The 25,386-nt window shown below is 39.2% G+C and overlaps 1 protein-coding gene across 1 annotated transcript in view; it reads right to left on the bottom strand.

Moving 5' to 3' along the window:
• The window catches only part of lrp2b (low density lipoprotein receptor-related protein 2b), a 134,054-nt gene extending 116,440 nt beyond the window's left edge, over positions 1 to 17,614 (bottom strand). The window contains exons 1-7 of the mRNA XM_088322929.1: positions 17,548 to 17,614; positions 10,362 to 10,472; positions 7,534 to 7,656; positions 7,353 to 7,469; positions 6,420 to 6,530; positions 4,168 to 4,284; positions 1,328 to 1,444 (exon numbers count right to left, since the gene is read on the bottom strand). Coding sequence (XP_088179055.1) covers positions 1,328 to 1,444; positions 4,168 to 4,284; positions 6,420 to 6,530; positions 7,353 to 7,469; positions 7,534 to 7,656; positions 10,362 to 10,472; positions 17,548 to 17,614 — 763 coding nt within the window. The remainder of the gene's footprint in view (positions 1 to 1,327; positions 1,445 to 4,167; positions 4,285 to 6,419; positions 6,531 to 7,352; positions 7,470 to 7,533; positions 7,657 to 10,361; positions 10,473 to 17,547) is intronic.
• Positions 17,615 to 25,386: the final 7,772 nt, after the last annotated feature.

Here is a 25,386-nt window from a genome sequence, read left to right on the forward strand (position 1 = left end):
GGTAGGTAGGTAGGTAGGTGGATGGGTTGTTGGGTAGGTAGGTAGGTAGGTAGGTAGGTAGGTAGGTAGGTAGGTAGGTAGGTGGATGGGTTGTAGGGTAGGTAGGTAGGTAGGTGGATGGGTTGGTAGGTAAGTAGGTAGGTAGGTGGATGGGTTGGTAGGTAGGTAGGTAGGTAGGTAGGTAGGTAGGTACTTTATTCATCCCTGAAGGGAAATTATGCCCAACTGCGTCGTTTTCAGTTTTTCACATCTGAGTTTTCGGATCATGTGACCATTCAAAATGGAAAGAGACAGGCACATATTTACTATTGCGCTGAAAGAAATGCAACTGAGGGCTGCGTCACATAAAATGTGAACCTTATATTTTGAGACAACCGTTTCATGGAGAATAGTACCAGATTGCAACAGAAATGTTTCCTTTTGTGTTGTTGTCAATGGCGGTTACCGCAGATTGCATTTGCTTTGCGGCGTTCCTCGGGGATTAAAGGAAACTCCAGGATTATGACAATGACGCCAATTATACGGAAAAACAATAGTGTTTCGATAGATCAATTCCACTGCTGTTCAATTTGGATGTATAAATTGAAGATTTGTAGGTGAGAATATTGAAATATTGTGAGTACCTTGTAAATATTGAATAAAGTACCGTACTTTGCTCCTGTTATGTATCATATAAATAATGTTGGCAAAAACATGGGATATTTCTCTTGAGGGGCATTATTAACAGGGTTGGGTAGGGTTACTTTAACTGGATTACTTTCAATTACTTTTGGATGACTCCAATATGCTAATAAAAGACAAAAGAAACTAAATCTGAATCAAATGATGACTCACAACACATGGTAAGCTTTCTCTCCTGGCTTTGATTTCTTTGATCTCCGGCAAAACGAACATAAAATGCGACAGAAACAAAATGAAAATAAATCCAAACAGCTTGCCAAAATCATTTTTGCCGTTCCATGTGTTCCGTTACTCCCCAAGCCTGCACAAAATTGAGTCATTTTATTCATATTTAGTTTCTTTTGTCTTTTTTTAGCATATTTGGTATTGGGGTAATCCAAAAGTCATTGAAATTAATCCAGTTAAAGTAACCCTACCCAACCCTGATTATTAATGTTTCCAGACGTCATCATTGTGTTTTATATTTAGAGCGCATGCGTTGTGGAAAAGAGCAGCTTGCTGTTTTCCTCACTGCTGCCACAAAAGAAAAAGAAGCCGCACCATATTTAAATCCGCACTGTTGAACATGTAGTATTAAAAGTAGCAGCTTGTAGCCCGGAAATTACAGAAGTCACTTTTAGCCTAAAGGATGAAAAAGTGTCCTTACCGCATCCTTTTTCATCACTGTAGTCCCCACAGTCATTGAACTTGTCGCACACCCAGTACTGAGGAATACAACGGCCGCTCGTGCATGTGAACTCGTCGCCGCCACAGCTCCGATACACTGCAACCGAAAAAAAGGGGGAGGAGTCACAAGGATGCTATTTGTAGTTCACAGAGCTTGGGCGTGAGATAAGTTTATAGTTTGGTAGGCACTCGAAATAAGGAGAGAAGACACCAATGAATTTTAAACATGCAAAGACAATAAGACTGTACAAACCCCCCCCCCCCCCTAGGTTCCAAATCTCCACTGAAGGTCCTCCCATGAGCCCTTCCTTGTTATTAATACTCATATGTTAAGGCATACGTGAATAAACAGGCGGCCCGCGGGCCAGATCAGGCCCGCTAAGAGATTGAATCCGGCCCGCGAGACAACACTCAGAGAAGCGCAAGAGAAAAACAAGCTGCAGGTTGAAATAGATAGATAGATAGATAGATAGATAGATAGATAGATAGATAGATAGATAGATACTTTGTTCATCCCCGAAGGGAAATTCACATTTCCAGCAGCATCCCTGAGCTGAGAACAATCGAGAACAATCGAAAATAACATGGGAGCTGCTGGAGTGGCTGCCATTCGTGACGGCGCCGGAAGAAAAGATTCAATTTGAATCATGTACAAACAAACAAACAATTGAATCATGTACAAACAAACAAACAAACAAAATATTCATGTTTCAATAAGTGGAGTGTTAATAAAATGGGGGGAAAATAATTTCTGATACTGATATAACCAGGTAAAACTAATTTTAAGTTACCTGTCCAAATTAATGTTGTGCCATCTCACCTTTCCCACTCTCTCTCCTCTCACCTTTCCCACTCTCTCTCCTGCAGTTGACTTGCTGCTGCTCACTCCTGAAACTAATACTTACCTCTTTGTGTATTGTGCAGTCCCTTCTCAAGTTTCCTCATCTTGTCCTTGAGGGCCAGTATAAGACCCTTAGTGCGTACTCAACTAGGTAGGCCTAACCATGCTTTAATAATGTTTCCCACGGCGCAGTGGGCGTCCTCCTCCACGTAGCTTTCCATGAAAGATCCTCGGAACATGGCCGCCATCCAGTCGCAGCCGGGATGGCGGATATGTCAACTTGATGTTGCCAAAGCCAGGTTCCTCTCACAAAGACACTGTACTTGTATCTCTCTCTCTCTCTCTCTCTCTCTCTCTCTCTCTCTCTCTCTCTCTCTCTAACTTCTTTTGCTCTAACTTCTTTTCCTTTTCTCTCTTTTCTCTTTCTCTCCCTTCGCGCTTTCTTTTTTCTCCTTCTGTCTTTCTCTTTCTCTTTGGATTTCTTTCTTCCTCTCCCTTTCTTTCCTCCTCTCTCACGACTTTTTATCTTTTTTGTTACTCACGCTCTCTCCCTCTCTCTCTTTTTCTTTCTTTGTCCCGCCCTCTCTGCTTTTCCCTCCCTCTTTCTCTTTTATTCATCTCTCTTTTTCTTTCTCTTTAATCTGCTAGTCCGGCCCCCGACAGAATGTTTGTTGTATCGTGTGGCCCCAGAGTTAAAATGAGTTTGACAACCCTGTGTTAAGGTCACAAAACTAAAATCAGCCCTAAAGGGTGTGGAATCAAAGAACAGCAACATTATATGCTAATCGTGACAATGATGTCAACAGTGCAACAGAAACAAGCAGAATGAGTGTGTCTCTCTCTAGGGTCCGTAGAGCCATTTCACGGCCAAATTCAAGCACTTTTTAAGGACTTTCTGTCACGACCAGAACGGAATCAGGACCCAATTGCATAACGTTTACCACGAGTTTTATTGAAAGAAAGAGGAAGGGCTGCGCCCACGATCCGGTGTTCGCTGGACACGGGAAGCAAGTCGCTCTTGCAATCGGATTGTGATCCGAATACGGAAAAACAGGTCGGTAGCCGGGACAGGAGAGCAAAAATGTGGTGAGGGTCAGTAACAGGTTGTAAGCTGGGACAGGAGAGCAGAAGTAGTCAAGATCAAAAACGGATCCTGGGCGGAAACAAACGGGGAGATCAGGAACGGGCAGGTGGAAAAACGGGTGCAAAAACGGGACAGGTGAGAGTCAAGGTCAAAAAGGCTTGCCTTGTATCAACAGAGGTTTGCAGACGGACTGACAAAAGGAAAGTGACAGGACTGGGTTTAAAAAGGGACAGGGAGCCAAATGAGCAGGCACAGGTGCTCCAAATCGGTAATCATGACACTTTAAAACCCGATTTCAGATTTTTCCAGTACCATTAAAAGAAAAAAATCCAGTGTCACTCCTGTTTTCGCAGAGAAACTGAGTTAAAACATGCTATTTTTAATCTTGTGTGTGCATTTATCAAGAAAAGATTTTAAGCTCTTGAGTAAATTGCTAATATAATAGTGGATCAAAAAACACAAGAGGAAGTATTTTTGAGACATATTTCTCCACTCAAAGGGTAAAAATGAGAGTAATATGTAGCTTTTATTTTCAGTTGCAGGAAGTACTTCCCGATACAATTTACCACTTTACCATATTTTTTCTGCATGGCCCATTATAAATGCCTATAATACGTGCACTAATACACATTTTATAGTGCCCCGTATGACGCTTCATAGGACTATGCCATACAAACCACTCCAAGTATAAAAATGTATTGGGAAAGAGAAGCCACCAGAGAGCAGTGTTGGCGTCATTTTTAAGCAGACTTGTTGAAAAACATGGCAACAATTTCAGACATTTAAAAGCACTGCAACCAAAATCCAAGGACTTTTCGGACCTTCAAAACATAACAACCTAAAATTCAAGCATTTTTAAGGATTTCAAGCACCCGTCCCCGTGCGTTTGCCTTACCGCAGCCTTGCTCGTCGCTGTTGTCCCCGCAGTCGTTCCAGTGGTCGCACTCGAAGAAATTTGGGATGCAGAGGCCATTGGCGCATTGAAATTCGTGCCAGGTGCAATGATTGATTGCTAAAAAGCAGACAGAATCAATGACAAGTTATTTTAAGGTGACTTAGAGTTGTGAATAAGAAGTTGCACTCAAAAATTGAAATTACAACCACGATATTAACTCGACTTTCTTTGCTTTGAGCATTATAAAAACAACATCATGACCGCTACCTAGTGAAAAGCTCCAACAACCGAAAAACCAAGAGAGTATTTGATTGCTTACTGTAGGATAACATTTGCTAGTATACCGTGACAATATTAGCATTTTATGGGAATATCAGACAATATTCCACCTTTTTTTGGTAAAGAATTTGAAGAATGGGGTCTTTTTGGACCCAGCTCATTAAAGAATTTTATATTTTATTTATTTGACTATAAGGGATTTTATACAATTTTTTACAATCAAATACAAATTACATTTGAATGCAAAAGATAGTCACTGGCTGAGCTGTGGGGCGAGGTCAATGTAACCTAGTGGAATGATGTTTACTGAAAACAGCAGGAACTGGGAGAAGGGCTGATGCAGGAAAAGGAGACATTGTTTGGAGAAGTTGTTCTGATAAGCTCTGTTGTTTTGAGTTTCTTCAGAAATCGTGGCGACGAGGTGGAGTCTCTGGCCCGCCCCATGGGAGGAGCCGGCAAGCCCATGAGAGGAGTCAGCACACCCCATGGGAGGAGCTGACACCCCAGCTTGTGAAAAGAACTTCAGAAGACAGAACATCAGGAGAAGGAGAGCGATCGCGAGGGACAATCGAGTGGGAGCCTCGACGAAGACTAATTCGACTAATTCGACAATATTTACTTTAAGAAAATGAATCTGCCCTCGTGTGGAAATGCCGGTCTCTTGCCAATATTTTCCCGAAAAGAAAAGAACATGCATTGTTGGGTGAATAAAGGTTATGTTTGGTTAATGGAGTCAGATAACTACCGTAAATTCCGGACTATAAGCCGCTACTTTTTTCCCAAACCTTCAACCCTGCGTCTTATTCAGTGATGCGGCCAATTTATGTCATTTTTCTAACGGCCGCCAGCGGCGCTTGAGTACAAAAGGTAAGATTTAGACCGGTGGAATATATGCGCCAAGGAATACTACTACTTCTTAGCTTGTGCACAAATTAAATTTGCGTAGACATATCCCCATCATGCAAATTGCAAAGAGAAATGCTTTCAAGCTCAAAGCAAACGAGCAGTCCGATAAAGAAGGAAACAGAGCTACTACACGTAAACTTCACTTTGCGAGCGTGTTGCTAGCGTGTTTTTGAATAATGGAGCGTGGGACGACGTCTATATGACAAAGACTCTTTCCCATTCTGGGAAAGACGACTTTGATGACGTCAGTTATAAGGAGGAAGACGCTTACCGTGGTTTCTACAAATACGATATGTTTTTTTTTAACACACTCGTTTACTGTGTTGCGAGCGTGTTACTAGTAGCGTTTTGCTACCCTTCACAGGCACGGTTTGGGATGAAAGTTATAATATTATAATTAAAGCTTTGAAAACTCTCTCAGTGTACCGTCCTTCTTTGTAAATATGTGTAACCGATGTATAATATGTATTTGCACCTGTATATTTTTGTAATGTATTTATTTGAGACACTTATTCTGATATGTTTTGCGAATTAAAAAAGAGGGGCGGAGCAAACGCGGGCTGACGGGAAGTGGGGTAAAGGTGAGTGAGACCTGTTGTTGCAGCGGACAATAGTGAATATATATTTTTCCCACCCTTACCTTTACAAATATAGACTTTTTTTCCTCTTATTAGTTTCAACGGGTACCCGGACTCTGCAGGTCTGCATCAAACCTTAAGTACCGGTATCATTTTCTGTTCATTTTGCCGGCTGTGGTTTTTGGACTATGTACTTTATATTCATTTACAATTGCAGGACTCAAAGCCAGGTTAGGGCTAATTTTGTGATTGTGTTTCATGTTTTAATGTGGGCGCATGCGGCTTATATACAGGTGCGGCTTGTGTAAGTACAAAATTGGTTTTCCTCTTAAAATGTGGTGGGTGCGGCTTATAATCAGGTGCGCTCTATAGTCCAGTTTGGTAAACTCTTAATCTTAAACTCTTTTAATTGTTTTTTCCCCAACACTCATGCATTTAATGGTAAGGGTAAGTCTAAAAACCACAATATAGTTTTTTACTCATACTCACTGCAATTATATTCGTCTGAACCATCCCGACAATCTTGAAGTCCATTGCATCGCTGGGAATTGTTGTAGCAAGCCCCGTTTGCGCATGTCTTCTCAGTGCATTGTGGGTAATCTGGGGAAAAAAACAGCTTCATTTAACACGTAAAGCGAAGTACCGTAAATTCCGGACTATTAGCCTCTACTTTTTCCCCTAACTTTCAACCCTGCGGCTTATTCAGTGATGCGGCGCTCGAGTGCTGCTACCATTAACTGCCCTGTCAAAGCTATATTATTATTATGAAAGCTTTGAAAACTCTCTCGGAGTACCGTCTTTCTTTGTAAATATGTGTAACCTGTGTATAATATGTATTTGCAACTGTATATTTTTGTAATGTATTTATTTGTATTTATTTTAGACACTTATTCTGATATGTTTTACACGGATGAACGAAAAATGAGGGGCAGAACAAACGCGGGGTGCTGCTAAAGGTGAGGGACAGACAAGGAAAGAAGAGGGGGTAAAAAGTTGGTTAAAGAAAAAGGAGTTGCGTGAGTAAATGTGTTCATCTGATATATTTTTCCCACCTTTACCTTTGGAAATATACACTTTTTTCCTTGGATTACTTTCAACGGGACACGGACTCTGCAGGTCTGCATCAATTTTTAAGTACCGGTATCATTTTCCGTTCATTTTGCCGGCTGTGATTTTTGGACTGTGGACTTTAATGAAGGACATTTAGTTTCAATCGTTGGACTTGAAGTCGGGTTTGGGTTAATTTTGTGTTTGTGTTACATGTTTAAATGTGGGCGCATGCGGCTTATATACAGGTTCGGCTTGTGTATGTACAAAATCGGTTTTCCTCTTAAAATGTGGTGGGTGCGGCTTATAATCAGGTGCGCTCTATAGTCCAGAATTTACGGTAAATGCTTAAAAAAAACAATTGATTTCACTGACTGCAATTTGTTTCGTCGGAATTGTCCACGCAGTCCTTCACATGGTCGCATTTGTATTTGCTGGGAATGCACTGGCCCTCTTTGCAGGTGAACTGGTCCGGGCTGCAGGTTCCGCCGCCTGTTTGATTGCACGACAATTATGAGAAAAAACAAATTCTGTACAAAAAGAACTCTTCATCTACCGCATGATCTTTCTTCATCCGAATTATCCTGGCAGTCCTTCTCCCCGTTGCAGACAAACTCCAGCGCGATGCATTCGCCGCTCGTCACGCATTTGAATTGCTGCGGGCTGCATGACGGATGAGCTGGGGACAGAAACAAAACGAAAAATAAAACAGCTGTGAGTACGTTGCCTAGCGAAAGTATTGGCCCCCAAGAACTATTTGTCATAATGCCACATTCAGGCTTCAAACTTACCGTAAATTCCGGACTATAAGCCGCTACTTTTTCCCCAAACGTTCAACCCTGCGGCTTATTCAGTGATGCGGCCAATTGATGTCATTTTTCTAACGGCCGCCAGCGGCGCTCGAGTACAAAAGGTAAGATTTAGACCGGTGGAATATATGTGCCGAGGAAGACTGCAACTTCACTAAAACTGGCCGCATGCGAAAGGCAACTTTTCCGCGAGAAGAAGTCTGCCAGTGGATCCTGACAGCGTGGGGCAGCATCAAAAAATCCACCATAACCAACGGGTTCCGAAAAGCCGTGACGGAGAGGAGGGCACACCAGTGACAGTGACAGCGCGAGTGAGGCTGCGGGAGCGACGGGTCGACGTCTATATGTTTCTTTCCGACACTGCGGAAGACGACTTTGGTGGCTTCAGTTTTAAGGAGGAACATGAGGACGGTTTACCGTGATTTTTACAAGTAGGGTATGTTTTTTTAACGGACCCGTTTACTGTGTTGCAAGCGTGTTGCTAGCGTGTTGTTACCTGTCACAGGCACCGTTTGGGATGAAAGTTATATTATTATTGTTAAAGCTTTGAAAACTCTCTCGGTGTACCGTCTTTCTTTGTAAATATGTGTAACCATGTATAATATGTATTTGCAACTGTATATTTTTGTAATGTATTTATTTGTATTTATTTTGGACACTTATTCTGATATGTTTTGGACGGCGAATTAAAAAGAAGGGGCGTAAAAAACGCGGGCTGACGGGAAGTGGGGACCGGTAAAGGTGAGTGTTTGTGGACACGGCGGACAATAGTGGATATATATTTTTCCCACCCTTACCTTTGGAAATATACACTTTTTTCTTTGGATTACTTTCAACGGGAACCGGACTCTGCCGGTCTGCATCCAACCTTAAGTACCGGTATCATTTCACGTTCATTTAGCCGGCTGTGATTTTTGGACTGTGAACTTTAATGGAGGATATTCAGTTACAATCGCGAGACTTAAAGTCGGGTCTGGGTTAATTTTGTGTTACATTTTTTTAATGTGGGCGCATGCGGCTTATATACAGGTGCGGCTTGTGTAAGTACAAAATCGTTTTTCCACTTGAAATGTGTTGGGTGCGGCTTATAATCAGGTGCGCTCTATAGTCCGGAATTTACGGTAACTAAAAAACTGAAAACATTTTTGAAGAATCAACATGTAAGAACCAAATGTTTTCAACATTTTATATTGTAAGAAAAGAAAAACGGAAACTAGGTGCACAAATATTGCACCTCTTCTCTCTCAGCTCACCCACCTGAATCCAGAAGTTCCCTGATGACTTTGGAATGATCCTATGTTGACCTAAATGACTAAAAATGACAGAGTGCACCTGGGTGTCATTCAGTCTCAGTTTAAATGCACCTGACAATACGGCACTATGAAGCAGTATGACAGTATTTTAAAGACCACACCTGGCAGGTCTGGGATAAAGTTTTGGAAAAGTTCAAGCACCAATGGGATACAAGACAATATTGCAACATTTACACACCTCCCGGAGAACTGTACGAGCGTTAATATCAAAAAGGAGAGAGCATAAAACCACTGCAAACATACCAAGACCTGGCTGTCCCTCTAAACTTTTGGCCCAAACGAGGGGAAAACTAACCAGAGAAGCAACCAAGAGGCCCATGATCCCATTGGATGACCTGCAGGCATGCACAGCTGAGGTGGGACAATCAGTGCATCACACATCTATCAGCCGTTCTCTGCATAAATCTTCCCTTCATGGAAGAGAGGCAAGAATAAATCCCTCTCTGAAAGAATACCATTTAAAGTTCTGTTTGGCGTTTTCAAGAAGCCACATGGACACAAATAACAAGTTGAACCAAGGTGCTCTTGTCAAAAGAGACCAAAATTGAGCTTTTTGAGCTGAATGGAAAGCCTTACATTTGGCATAAGAGTAACGCTGCACATTACCCTGAAAACAACATCCCCACTGTCAAACATGGTGGTGGCAGCATCATGCTCTAGGGTTGCTTTTCTTCAGCAGGGACTGGGAAGATTATTAGTTGATAGGAAGATGTATGGAGCTAAATACAGGGTGATTCTGGTAGAAAATCTGTCGGGAGTCTTTAAGAGACCTAAGAATGGGGGGCAGGTTCACCTTCTAACAGCTTCACGGCCTGAGCATAAAGCAAAATCTACAATGGAATGGTTTAAAACTGACTAAAAGTGTTAGAATGGCCAAGTCCAGACCTCAATCCCTGTTGGCTTCTTAAAAAAACATCTAAAAAAATGCTGTTCACAATGATTGACCATCAAAGCTGTTTTTTTTTAAGGAAGAATGGGCAAATAGTTCTGTTTCACGATGTCCTAAACTTATAAGCACACACCCAAAAAGACCTGGGGCTGTGATCTCACCAAAAAGAGGTAGTACAAAGTATTATCTGATTTATTTGTATTTTTCGCAATATAAAATGTTGAATACTAATGGTTTCTTTTCATAATTCTGTCTCACACGTGTTGATTCAAATATTTTGAATTACTTATCTAAAAGTTAGACGCCTCAAATATGGCAATATGTCAAAAAATTCTTGGCAGGGGTCAATACTTTTGAGCTCCATCACACTCACGGCAATTGAGCTCGTCGGAATCGTCTATGCAGTCACTGGTTCCGTCGCACTTCCATTTGATGTCGATGCACTGTCCATTGGTGCACTGGAACTGATCACTTGAACAGCTCCCTGCACACAAAAAAACACACCAAACAGGGTTTTTCCACCGTTTTCATGGTACAGTTTACGTCGTGGTTGCCATGGCGCCGTATTGGCCCCGCCCCTGTGGCGCCAGCTATGGCTCGTTGACAGATTTGCTTCCCTGCTATTTAAACCTAGTCTTGTCACTCTTCTTTTGTCAGCCCATCAACGAACTTCTGCCCCAAAAGACGTGGGTTTCGACTTGGTCCTGTTCCTGTTGGCATTTCCTGTCCGGTATCGTTCCCGTTTATTTTGTCCTGTTTAATATCGGTTTCCAGTTTTGTTCCTGTCTATTTTTGCCCTGTTCAATATCAGTTTCCAGTTTCGTTCCTGTCTAGTTTGTCCTGTTTATTTTCAATATCCTGTTTTGATATCAATCCTGTCCGTCCCGTTGTTTAATATTGGTTTCCAGTTTCGTTCCCGTCTCGTTTGTCCTGTTTAATTTCAATATCCTGTTTTGATGTCATTATCAATCCCGTCTGTACCGTCCTGTCCGGTATCGACCCCATCTGTCCGATATCAACTTGGACAATTGGAATCGACCTCGGTCGGTCTCTGGCTTCCTGTCTTTCCACGCCAGACCGCTGCCTAAATAATACATACGGTCCATTCAATAAATAACCTCAAAATGGTAAATGGTGCCAGGAATCGAACCTGCGACCTCTTGAGCCCAAGACAGGCACTCCACCTCTTGAGCTAATGCCACCCTAAAAATCTCATCTCTCATATCTGACATTGGTAATCAAAAATATTTCTTTTCCCTTTATTCGTTAAAACAGTTGTGTGTAAACACAGCAGCCAATTAAAAGACAATAGTCATCTTTGGACTCCTTTGCAATTCCGACCGCAGAATTTTGTTTTCGTGGCGGCATATTTACAACGGAAGTTTATGGCGCTTTGCCTCTCAAAACATGTGATTTCAGTCGTTCATTGATTTCTTTATAGCCAATCGTCCACTGAATCAGCAAATCCTAAATGTAATAAGTGTACTTTGGAATTGTGCTCAATATGTGATTGTTACCAAATGAAATCGAGTGTCTGTAACTGTCATGTGCTTGAGAGGTAACAAAATGTTATTTAAGGACCGTCAATGCCAATTTTCCACTATTTCCAGTACCATTCAAAGAAAAAAGTCGTGTATTTTTGCAGATCCACAGATAATACTGTGATTTACATCTGCAATTTTAAGTGAATCACAAATATATTTGTTTTTGGGAGAAGTTTCTCCTCAGAGACGGTTAGACGTAGCTTACATTTTCAGTTGCAGGAAGTTCTTCCCATTACCATATACCACTGGAAAACGCTCCCTTCATTTTTGCATAACCTGAAATAAATGTCCATAAATAATGGAATCATCTCATCTCATAATAATAATAATAATAATAATTTCCTTTGTATTGTCATTCTTTGTAACAATGTACACAGAACGAAATGTCGATACACCTGACCCGTTGTAGCGAGCCGATGCAGCCGCAGCCAACAGAGGGCGCCGCCATTTACCAATGTTATAAGTCTTAGGTATGACTATGACTCGGCCGAGGCGCGAACCATCTCATTAGCTGCACCGCTTATCCTCAGTAGGGTCGCGGGGGTGCTGGAGCCCATCCCAGCAATCATCGGGCAGTGGGCAGGGGACACCCGGAATTGGTTGCCAGCCAATCGCAGGGCACACGGGGACAGACAACTCACTCGCTCATTCACACCTAGGGACAATTTGGACCGGCCAATTCACCTGAAATGTATGTCTTTGGAATGTGGGAGGAAACCGGAGTGCCCGGAGGAAACCCACACAAGCACGGTGAGAACATACAAACTCCGCACAGTAAGGCCGGGAGCTGGATTTGAACCCACGCAGGAGGTTCCCACGACCTCAGAACTGTGCCGCACATGCGCTAACCACTGCGTCGCCGTGCTGCCCTAATGGAATCATGTATAGCGCTAATATATTTGTGATTCACATTTGCCATTTTTAATCTTGTATGTGCAAGGATCAAGACATGACTTTTATAGAGTAAATCGCAGTAATATGTAGCTTCTATTTTCAGTTGCAGTAAGTTTTTCCCATTACAATTTCCCACTGGGAAACACTACCCTTATTTTTTTGCATGGCCCATATTGAAAATCTATAATTGATACGTAATCCTTGCACTAACACACATTTTAGGTGTAGCATGCACCTGTCCTGATGACACTTAATGGTACAATGCCATACAAACTCATGCCAGCGGCCGTTGATCACGAGGGAAGACGAAATAGAATGGCAAAGCCAAGGTAAAAACTGTGTTAGCATCATGTTTAAGCTGATTTATTGAGAGACATGGCAACAAATACAAGCAATTACGAACCCTCCACCCAAAATTCTAGTACTTTTCAATCCTTGAAAACACAACATTAAAATTCAAGCATTTCCAAGGATTTCAAGCGATCGGATTACTGTGGAAAGGTTTCTTTTGGGAGTCAGTTACAGATTAAGTTATAAATATTCGTGATATATCTTCTTTTAAGTATAGTATTTATAGAGTTGTTGTAACATTAATGAATACCACAGGAAGATTCTGGTAAGCCACCAGGGTTCAATTGGTGCCACCAGAGTCTCATAAACTTGTATTATTAAAAAAATACCATAATATTTTTAGATGTACCTGATTTAATGGCGTATAACGCACAATCATGTATTACTTCATCTCACTTTTTCTCGGCTTAAACTTTATTACTCCAAACATTTTTATCCTCCAAAAACGTGCAATTAGAACCATACACAGGGTAGGATATCGAGATCATACTCATGTTATTCCTGCAGTCAAAATGATTAAAATTGGAGGATTTAGTAAAATTTTTCACTGCACAACTGCTATTTGAGGTCAACAAAACAGTCCCAGAAAACATCCGTAAATTATTCATTCGGAAAGAGGGAAATTATAACTTAAGGGGCTGTCGTAAATTCATAATCCCAAAGGTGAGAACCACTAGGAAAAGTATGTGTGTGTCCGTGTGCGGAGTCAAACTTTGGAACAATTTACAAGAAAAGACCAAACACTGTCCAACTATTCACGTGTTCAAATTTAAAGACAAAAAAGCGTTACTGGCGGAATGCAGAGATGAAGAAAATGGGGTATGAGTGATACGAGAGATTGGAAATACTGCGTTTACAACTATAATTAACTTTGTTGTTATTGTTACTATTATTATATCACAACTGTTATTTTTGCTATTGTTGTTATTATCATTGGTGTCACAATGACATTTAGTGACTAATAGCATTATAACGTTAATAGACGAGTACTACGATCAGGGTTACTTTCACTGGATTACTTTCAATGACTTTTGGATAACTCCAGTACCAAATATGCTAATAAAAGACAAAAGAAACTAAATATGAATCAAATGACTAAATTTGGCAAAAATGATGTCGGCAAGCTGTTTGGATTTCTTTTCATTTTGTTTCTGTCGCATTTTATGTTCGTTTTGCCGGAGATCAAAAAGATCAAAGCCAGGAGAGAAAGCTTACCACGTGGTGTAAGTCATCATTTTATTCATGTTTAGTTTCTTTTGTCTTTTATGAGCATATTGGAGTAATCCAAAAGTAATTGAAAGTAATCCAGTTAAAGTAACCCTACCCAACCCTGACTACGATGATTAGTGTATAAAATATGTGACTACTGTTATTATTATAATTATTGATATCTGACCTATGTAATATGTATATCTGTGGGATTTTGTTATATTAGACACAAAAGAGGGGCTATCTATAGAATATAAATACAATATTTCAATATGTGAAACTGGAGTGCCATGCCCAATTTCGTTGTCACAATATCTTAACCCATTTTGTAACAATGACAATAAAGGTATATTCTATTCTATTCTATTCTAAAAGGGAAGATGAAGGGGTAGGAAAAATAAGCGTTTGCTTCTTACTACCCCTTATTTTTGTGTTTGAGTCATTGTTTTTGTCCTGTTTTTATTTCATAATGTTCCAAATGAAGTTTTTATTCATTCATTCATACTTTTGGGCGCAACAGGAATCGAACCCGGTTTGCAGAGGTGAGCGCACTGAATTCTCCCTACTGGATTACCTGTAGTATAGATGACATATAACAAGGCAGTGCAGTTTATCTTAATATGATACTATTTCTAATCACCGTACCAGAGACCGGTGTTAATATAATTGGGCGTTTTCCATGTTACAATGAAAATACATTTGTCACTTACGATGCTTAGAATAGAATAGAAGATTAGAGGGCACACGTTGATCATAGATCTAGCTTCTAGATTCTTCTCTAAAAATGCACCAAATTGTTGAAGATATCTAACATTCTGTACCAATTATAATGTCTTTGATGATACGTCAAAAATACATGAATAAAAGTAGAATAAATAAAAATATTATATATTTCTAATTATATCAATATTTTAGTTAAAATACAACAGGAGGTCACCTGAAAACAGCTCACTAGTGATGTGCCATTGTGATTTTCAAGGAAATGTCCGTTAAATACGAGTAAACAAACGGATGACACAATCAGTGTCTTTGAGCACATGGTCAATTCTTCTAAGATGATTTAAAATGAAGCTTTAATTCATATATGTAAATCACTCAGTGCCTTTATACAAGGCATATGTTTTAGTTGCCAACCAAGCTTATTTGAATTTACTCCTAATTCAAGCAATTTTGTACTAACATGATAATAACATAGTTACAACATAGTAATAACATGTTATTTTAGATATAAGAACTTAGCCAATGATTTACATAGTGCCCTTATAAAAGGAGTATGTTTTAGTGACTGACTGACCCGATTCTAAACTGACAATAACATAGTAACTGTCACGGTTGCCATGGCGCCCAAATGGCCCCGCCCGTGTGGCACCAGCTGCGGCTCGTTGACGGATTGGCTTTCTGTCTATTTGAGCTCAGCGCTCTCACTCTTCCTTTGTCAGGCCGTCAACGAACCTCTGCCCCGCAAGACGTGGGTTCTGACTCGGTCCTGTTTTCCTGTTGGTATTTCCTGACCGGTAATGTTCCCGTTTATTTTGTCCAGTTTAATATCGGTTTCTGGTTTTGTTCCCGTCAATTTTTGTCCTGTTTATTATTCTCTCCAGTTTTCGTTCCCGTCTAGTTTGTCCTGTTTAATTTCGATATCCTGTTTCATTATCAATCCTGTCTGTCTCGTCCTGTCCGGTATCGACCCCATCTGTCTGATACCTGCTCGGGCAATTGGAATCGATCGCGTTGGTCTCTCGTTTCCTGTCCTTCCACGCCAGACCGCTGCCTAACGTGCATGACTCCCCATTTCCCGTACAATAAAAGCTTGTGTGAGAAACGTCACGCATTTGGGTCCTGATCCTGTTCCGGTTCATGACAGTAACAACATAGTAAAAACCTTTTCAGTTGTTACTTGCACTACCTCTTATTACAATCTTATTATAACATTGGCCAGTCTCCAAGCACTACGTAAATATTTTTTCCCTAATAGTTCTGAAAGTCTTTAATCTTATTTTCGTCGTAATTACAAACATGGAGAGTCTAATCCCACGGCATGCTATGTTGATATCAATGACAATAAAGACAATTATATTCTAATCTATTTTTAGAAATTCATATCAAACAGGTAGCCTTTCGTACTAATCTGTACAAAAACGCAACAATTAAAGAAAAGACAGGGACCCCTAATATAAAACAATTTTCGAAATAGTTTTCTCTTAATATTATAACAAAAGAATTTAGGAGTATTAAAAAGGGTTCAAGCACTTTTTAAGGACAGTTTTAGATTTTCTCCAGTACCATTAAAAGAAAAAAATCAAGTGTGAATCAAGTATTTTCGCAGATCCGCAGATGTTACTGTGATGTCGATTACATTTTCAGTTACAGTAAGTTCTTCCATTACAATATACCACTGGGAAACGCGACCTTCATTTTTGCATACCCCCCCAAAAAATGTCCATACATGATGCATAATACAGCAACAAATACACATATTTATTCAATGCGTGGTCTATTAAGTCAGAGTACCGGGAAATATGGCAACAATTTCAAGCGTTGACAAGCACTTTGTCCCAAATTCAAGCCATTTTCAATCCGTGAAAACACATTAAACGACCAAATTTTTCCAGGATTTCAAGTACCCATACGAACCCTGATTAGAATCAATGCAAAATGAACTCTTAGCAGTTATTATTATTATCAGGGTTGGGTAGGATTACTTTAACTGGATTACTTTTAATGACTTTTGGATGACTCCAATACCAAATATGCTAATAAAAAACTAAATATGACTATAATGATGACTCACAACACGTGGTAAGCTTTCTCTCCTGGCTTTGATCTCTTTGATCTCCGGCAAAACATAAAATGCGACAGAAACAAAATGAAAATGGAAGGAAGTTCTTCTATTACAATATACCACTTGGAAACGCTACCTTCATTTTTGCATAACCCAAAATACATGATGCATAATACAGCAACAAATACACATATTTATTCAATGCGTGGTCTATTAAGTCAGACTAACGGGAAACATGGCAACAATTTCAAGCCTTTACAAGCACTTTGTCCCTAATTCAAGTCATTTTCAATCCATGAAAACACATTAAGCTAACAACTATTTTCAAGATTTCAAGCACCCATACGAACCCTGATTAGCAGTTATTATTATCAGGGTTGGGTAGGGTTACTTTAACTGGATTACTTTCAATGACTTTTGGATTACTCCAATACCAAATATGCTCATAAAAGACAAAAGAAACTAAATATGAATCAAATGATGACTCACAACACATGGTAAGCTTTCTCTCCTGGCTTTGATCTCTGGCAAAACGAACATAAAATGCGACAGAAACAAAATGAAAATCAATCATTTTTGCCGTGTATTCCATTACTCCCCAAGCCTGCACAAAATTGAGTCATTTTATTCATATTTAGTTTCTTTTGTCTTTTATTAGCATATTTGGTACTGGAGTAATCCAAAATTAATTGAAAGTAATCCAGTTAAAGTAACCCTACCAGACCCTGATTATTATGAATTCAAAATGAAAGTCTTATCGAAGGATTACTCGATGTTACCTGCAGCCTGGTGGATTCCTTCGAAAAGCACAAAAAGCAACAGAAGCCGAAGACCTCGAAGGTCCATCGCAACAAAACCTCAATCTCCTTCTTTCTATTCTCTTTTGTTTTTAAGTCAACTCGGAAAAGCAAATCATGCCAAACGGCGTGAAGGAGGCAGAGGCTGCTGATGCACTTTCGAGCAAAATGAGAAGATGAGCTAGAATGATCTCTACGAGGAGGACGGCTTTCTTTATGGTTCAAGACTTTTACGTAAATGGGATTGAAGGTGAACTTTAACTGTTGTTTTATATTTTGTAGGCATCAGCAAAAAATAGTAAATAGGCGCCTTTGTGTAACACCAGCAACATGATAACAAGAAGAAACCCTCGAACCACTGGACAAAATACTGTATTATGCCGAAATGGATAGGATACTGTTATCTCCATCTCTATCGTGAAAAAAAAACGAATTTGTTCCACGTTTTATATTGTGCAAACAAATAAAAGGAGGCATTGCAAAAATATCGCCCCCTCCTTCATTATTTTACATCTTGAAAAAAAACCTTTTGGCCCATTCTTCCTTGCAAAAAAGCTCGAGTTATTTCAGATTTGATGGTGATTATTTGTGCGCAGCATGTTTTGGATCTTTCCACAAATGCTTGATAAGGTTGAGGTCTAGTTCTGAACCATTCCATTGTAGATTTTGATTTACATTTAGGGTCGTTGCCCTGTTGGAAGGTGAACCTGCACCCCATTCTCAGGTCTCTTGCAGTCTCCATCAGATTTTCTGCTAGAATCTTCTGTATTTGGCTCCATGCATCTTCCCATCAACTTGTTATTCCCGGTCCCATGCTCGAGAAAAGCAATTCCAGACAATGATGCTGTCACCACCATGCTTTACAGTGAGGATAGTGTTTTTCAGGCGATTGTGCAGTTTTACTCTTGTGCCAAAAGTAATATTTTGCATTAATCCGAAAAAAGTTTATTTATGGTCTCATCTGACCATGTTATTTGTGTCTCCCACTTGGCTTTTTGCAAATAACAAACAGGCCTTTGTATGATAGTCTTTCAGAAAGGGCTTTCTTCCTTCCACTCTTCCATAAAGGGCAGATTTGTGCAGAGCATGACTATTTTTTATCCAAAGATTGTCTCACATTGGCTGTTAAACCCCTAGAGATCATCCAATGTGATCATGTTCCTCTTGGTTGCGTCTCTGATTAGTTTTCTCCTTGTTTGGGCCGAAGGTTTAGAAGGACGGCCAGGTCTTGGTAGGTTTGCCGTGGTTTGATGCTCTCTACATTTTGATATTATTGCTATTACAATGCTTCGGGAGATGTGTCGATGTTGCAAAACAAGTCATTTAGGTTGACATTGGATCATTGAAAAGTCTTCAGGGAACAGTGTGGCTCCCCAGTACAATTATGTTTCACTTTATTGCTTCTTCTTCTTCTTCTTGATTCTTTTTTTAGCTATAAGTGTGTAGAGTGAAATGTAGCAATACTACAAAAAGTCCTTGGGGGGCCAATACTTTTGTTTGGGACTAGTTGTTTTTAGTCTACATTATGTATTAGCTTTCAAATACAATTTGTTTTATGATAGGTTTCATAGTAAACGTTTAGTAACCATCTTAAAATTTCTTTTTAGAGAGTCGTTAAAGGGACAGTGTGTCACTTGACCACTAGAAAAAGAGCGCTACAAAGCACAAGGAAGACTACAAACTACGGAGACGCAAATTTATCGGCCAATATAAGCAAATTGTATTATATATTTGTCACAGTATTAAATATTGGTATTTCTATGAAAACATAATAAAAACAATATTTAATCATCATTTTTTTCTATTGCAATAAAATTCTTATGTTGTGTCTGCCTCTCATCACAAAATTTTGCTCATATAAAGAAATTTACGTTTTGTATTTTGAGATTTCTGGTAAAATTATTGTAAAAAAAAGAAACTAAGGTTAAAAAAAGATTTAGCTTAAAGGGACAGTGTGTATTATCTGACAAGTCACTGTATTGTTTCGTGTAACCGAAAACGAGTGCTAAAAAACACAGAGAAGATAAAGACTTTAAACGACAAAACCTCACCATTTGTTCCCCAATTTTACATCAAACCTTTCGAAAGCTTTTTGGTTTTTCGGGTAACCGTAACAGCAAAATAACGGAGAATTATGTCAGCTCCCTCTAGGTGGTGCTCATGTAATTGTCACGGTTGCCATGGCGCTCAAATGGCGCCAGCTACGGCTTGTTGACAGATGGGCTTCCCTTCTGTTTAAGCTCAGTACTCTCACTCACTCTTTGTCAGTCCGTCAACGAACCCGCAAGACGTGGGTTTTGACTCTGTCCCGTATCGATTCCGTCTGTTTCGTCCTGTTTTGATTTTGGTCTCCGGTCTCCAGTGTAATTCTCATCCTGTCTGATATCAGTCTCCAGTCTCCTCTATCTGTATCAATCCTTTCAATCCCGTTCTGTCCGGTATCGACATCACCTGTCCAGTATCGGCTCGTGTAACTGGTATCGATCTCGTTGTTCTCTTGCTTTCTGTTGTTTCATGCCAGACTTCTGTCTTTCTTTTCGCCCAGCGAGCGCCGAATCACTGGCGTTTTGGGTTAACGTGCATGACTGCCCCATTTCCCCTAAAATAAAAAAATTGTGTGAGAAACGTCACGCATTTGGGTTCTCCTCCTGTTCCGGTTCTTGACAGAATTGTAGAATAAATGCAAATTTCTTCAAACCAAGAGTATCTGTTCACGTGTTTTTGCTTTTTATTTAAATCCATAGTCGTTTCTTTTTAATTAATTGTTGTTGTTTTTTTACCACTAGGATGCGTTAAAAAATACACACTGTCCCTTTAAATGGATGAGTGAGTGCATGATTCATTTTAAATTGAATTACTGCAAAATGACTTTAGAGTTATTGGATTGTCTTTAAAAGACCATGGATGTGATTCCCCAAGTAATAAAGGTCTCTCAAGTAGTCCCTGTAAAAATCAATTCCTACAAATTGAGGGCTGCAACTAACGATAATTTTCATAATGGATAAATCGGTCGCTTAATCGATGAATCGGATTTCTAAAAAGATATTTTTAACCTACTCCTATTTATTCAAATATTGAAGTTTTGGATGGATAGAAAAATAGTGCACAATACAACAGAAAGCAGTGTACTGTGATTGTCATGAACCGGAACAGGAGCAGGACCCAAACGCATGACATTCTCACACAAGCCTTTTATTTTTTAGGGAAATGGGGAGTCATGTACGTTAGGCAGCAGTCTGGCGTGAATGATAGGAAGCCAGAGGCCGACGAGATCGATACCAATTGCCCGAGCAGATATCGGACAGATGAGGTAGATATCAGACAAAATTGATATCAAAACAGGATATCGAAAATAAACAGGACAAACTAGACGGGAACGACACTGGAAAGCGATATTAAACAACAGGCCAGACAGGATTGATATCAAAACAGGATATTGAAATAAACAGGATAAACGAGACGGGAACGAAACTGGAAACCGATATCAAACAACGGGACGGGCAGGATTGATATCAATACAGGATATTGAAAGTAACGGGACAAACTAGACAGGAACGAAACTGGAAACTGATATTAAACAACTGGACAGACAGGTTTGATGGCAAAACAGGATATCGAAATTAAACAGGACAAACTAGATGGGAACGAAACTGGAAACCGATATTAAACAGGACAAAATAACAGGAACAATACAGGATAGGAAATACCAGCAGGAAACAGGACCGAGTGAAAAGAGGGCGGGACAAAGAAAGAAAAAGAGAAAGAGGGAGAGAACGTGAGAAACAAAAGAGATAAAAAGTCATGAGAGAGGGGGAAAAGAAAGGGAGAGGAAGAAAGAAATCCAAAGACAAATATAAAGACAGAAGGAGAAAAAAGAGAAAAGAAAGCGCGAAGGGTAGGAAGAGAGAATAGGAAAAGAGGAAGTTAGAGCAAATGAAGTTAAAAAGACACAGAGTGAGAAAGAGCAACAAAGGAAGAGAAAAAGAGAGACACGGAGAGTGAAAGAGACAGGGTGGGAGAAAAGGGGTGGAAAAGAAAGAGAGAGAGAGAGAGAGAAGGAGAGAGAGAGAGAAAGAAATAAATACAAGTACAGTGTCTATGTGAGAGGCACCTGGCTTTGACCTATTTCAACCTGCAGCTTGTTTTTCTCTTGCGCTTCTCTGAGTGTTGTCTCGCGGGCCGGATTCAATCCCTTAGCGGACCTGATCTGGCCCGCGGGCCGCCTGTTTGACCCCTGTGAACTAACGTATGTAGTTGCTCATAAATCGATGCCCTAATGAGTTGCCAACGCTTTTCATAGTCGATCGATTAGTTGTTGCAGCCCTAAAAAATGATTGTGTTAGCACACCCTGTTAGATGTCAATCACCTTAAATGCACCGAAGCACAAGATATCAAACTTACCTTTCTCCTTTCATTCTTCTTCTCGATATTTGAGAAAATCTAGAAAACATTTGCAAATTTGATTTTATTTTGAAAAAAGAAAAGAAATCATCTCCAATGACAAGTTGTAATATCTAAATGCTAAGAGTCAATGACATAGTGAGAGTTAAAGGGGCAGTGTTTAATATCTGACCACTAGATGTCACCGTATAGCGTAAAGCAACCAAAAACGAGTGCTACAAAGCAAAAAGAAGAACGCAAACTACACAGATTCAAAGTGACCAAAGTTTTTTCCTCTTGTTTTTTTCTGCCAAGCAAAAAAAGGAAAAAGAAAAGAGACAAGTGAAACCAAGAAAGAATTAAGAAAAAGAAAAGAATAAAAGGGACAAGAGGAAATATAAGGATGAAAATGAAAGTAAAAGACTGGAAATGTAGAGAATAAAGGAAGGAGGAAGGTAATGAATAATAAAAAATGAGAAAAAAAGAAAGAATAAAAAGGATATTTAAAAAAAACAAGGAAAAAGAACGTGGACAAAAGGATAAAAGACAAAAAAATGGAAAAACGAGAGATGAAAAAATGATAAAGAAGGAAAAAAGACATTTTTTGTTTTTGTTTTTAGCAGTAAAATGGCAGCCCCGTCTAGTTGAGTCTCATCTAATGACACAAAAATGTAACAAAATCCACCTATGAGTATTAGAAAGGCAATTCAAATCTATCCTTTCCAATAGGTCGTGCTAAATGTTATGTTTCCGTAGTGCAGTGTTACCACACTATACTGTACTCGCCCAAGACACACCACAGGAAATGGCGCCCCTACAACCAGTGCTAAATATTACACACTGTCCCTTTAAAATAAGAGCCTATTGCGTCCATAAACGAAAACGTGACGTCACGCGAAACCGTTAGCATACCAGCAACACAACCAAGTAGCACAAAGTGACATAACTTCAAACACAAGTACAAAATACAGAGAAATATTCGTTATTTAACGTGATTTAACCACAAATATTCGCATGAATAAACGTTTTATAAACAAATTCACGAGGAAAGCACCGTTCGCCTTGCTAGCATGCTAGCGCAAACTGCTAACCATTCATATACGTGCCGTCACACAAGAGCACGACAAATGTATAACTAAATGATTATTGTTGGTCAAACTTACCTTTTGAAAGCGTTGTAAACCCTTTTTTGGCGTCCTCAGTCAATTCCTTTTAATACAGTGCAGTATTTCAATTTATATTAAATTCGAGTTATATGGCGCTTTTGACACCAATTAGTGCTCAAAGCGACTCGTTTTAATGTTAAAATAGTGTTATATTCAATATATAAACACATATACATATAGTATAACGATGAACTCGAGCTTTCTTAAAAAAAAGGAAATTATTTTCGACACTAAAATGCTTTTTAAAATAAAAAGAGAAGGATAAAGAACTCGCATTAGGACACTAGCGCTCCTCCGTGGTCATTTAGTGAACTGCATTTAACATCCCCAAAAGTGAGTGGCGACCCGTGTCTTAAAGGGACAGTGCGTAACTTTTATTGAAGAAAACAAAATGATTTGAATACTAGGCAACGTCAAGTCATGTTATTTTGTGACGCCCTTAATCACCAAGAGTCTCAAAAGGGCTGCACAGACCACAGATTATTGCAAAAAATAGATGATGGAAAAAAAGACTCTCATACCAATGTTGATTTTTATAAAGATATAGAAAAATAGGCAGTAGAGAGTCATCTAGTGGTCAATTATTATGCAAGTCAAGTCAAGTCATGTTTATTTGTATAACCCTTAATCACAAGGCGTCTCAAAGGGGTCAAAGTGAAGAAAGACAGGACGGGAGGAAGAGAGAAAAAGACAGGACGAAAGAAATGACATAAAGAAGAGAGTAAGAGAGTAAGAGAGTAAGAGAGAAAAAGAGAAAGAAAGAAAATGAGCGAGAGATGAAAGAAAAAAGAAAGGAAGAACAAAAAAAAAGGAAGAAATATCAAAGGAAGATAGCAATAGAGAAAGAACCAACAAAGAGGAAAAAAGAAGAGAAAAAGAATGAAACAAAGGAAGGGAGGAAGAGAGAAAAAAGACAGGATGAAAGAAGGAGAGAAAGAAAGGACAAAAAGAAGAGAGGAAGAGAGAAAGAGAGGAAGAGGGAAAGAGAGTAAGAAAGAACGAGAGAAATAGAGTAAAAGAGAAAAAGAGTAAGAGCGAAAGAGAGAAAGAAAATGAGCAAGAGATGAAAGAAAGAAAAAAGGAAGTAAAATGAAAGGAAGAAAGATCAAAGGAAGATAGCAATAGAGAAAGAAGCAACAAAGAGGAAAAAAGAAGAGAAAAAGAATGAAACAAAGGAAAGGAGGAAGAGAGAAAAAGACAGGACGAAAAAAGGAGAAAGAAAGGACAAAAAGAAGAGAGGAAGAGAGAGTAAGAGAGTAAGAGAGTAAGAGAGAAAAAGAGAAAGAAAGAAAATGAGCGAGAGATGAAAGAAAAAAGAAAGGAAGAACAAAAAAAAGGAAGAAATATCAAAGGAAGATAGCAATAGAGAAAGAACCAACAAAGAGGAAAAAAGAAGAGAAAAAGAATGAAACAAAGGAAGGGAGGAAGAGAGAAAAAAGACAGGATGAAAGAAGGAGAGAAATAAAGGACAAAAAGAAGAGAGGAAGAGAGAAAGAGAGGAAGAGGGTAAGAGAGTAAGAAAGAACGAGAGAAAGAGAGTAAAAGAGAAAAAGAGTAAGAGCGAAAGAGAGAAAGAAAATGAGCAAGAGATGAAAGAAAGAAAAAAGGAAGTAAAATGAAAGGAAGAAAGATCAAAGGAAGATAGCAATAGAGAAAGAAGCAACAAAGAGGAAAAAAGAAGAGAAAAAGAATGAAACAAAGGAAGGGAGGAAGAGAGAAAAAGACAGGACGAAAAAAGGAGAAAGAAAGGACAAAAAGAAGAGAGGAAGAGAGAGAAAGAGAGTAAGAGAGTAAGAGGGTAAGAGAGTAAGAGAGTAAAAGAGAAAGAGAGAACGGGAGTAAGAGAAAAAAAGAAAGAAAAAGTGCAAGAGATGAAAGAAAGAAAGAAGGAAGTAAAATGAAGGGAAGAAAGATCAAAGGAAGATAGCAATAGAGAAAGAAGCAACAAAGAGGAAAAAGAAGAGAAAAAGAATGAAACAAAGGAAGAGATGAAAGAAGCAATGAAGGACTAGAGAAGGAAGAAAGCAAAAGAAGGATAAAGTGCAATTAAAATCAGCTCTAAAATACACCAAAAACAATAATACATCATCAGTTTTCTCCTCATTTCTGGGTTACCTATTTAGCCTTCCTCATCTATGAAAACGGACTCTTTCATGCATTTTATAACAAAGGGAATATTTTTCAAAAAAAATTGTCGTTAAAGTAGACATTCCTGACAAAGTCAAAAATTAATGATGTGAAAAATAAATACATGTTTTTTGCTTGCATTTAAAA

The sequence above is a fragment of the Urocampus carinirostris genome, chromosome 19 (assembly GCF_059441175.1).
Source record: "Urocampus carinirostris isolate Australia breed hairy pipefish chromosome 19, RoL_Ucar_1.0, whole genome shotgun sequence".
NCBI lineage: Eukaryota > Metazoa > Chordata > Actinopteri > Syngnathiformes > Syngnathidae > Urocampus > Urocampus carinirostris.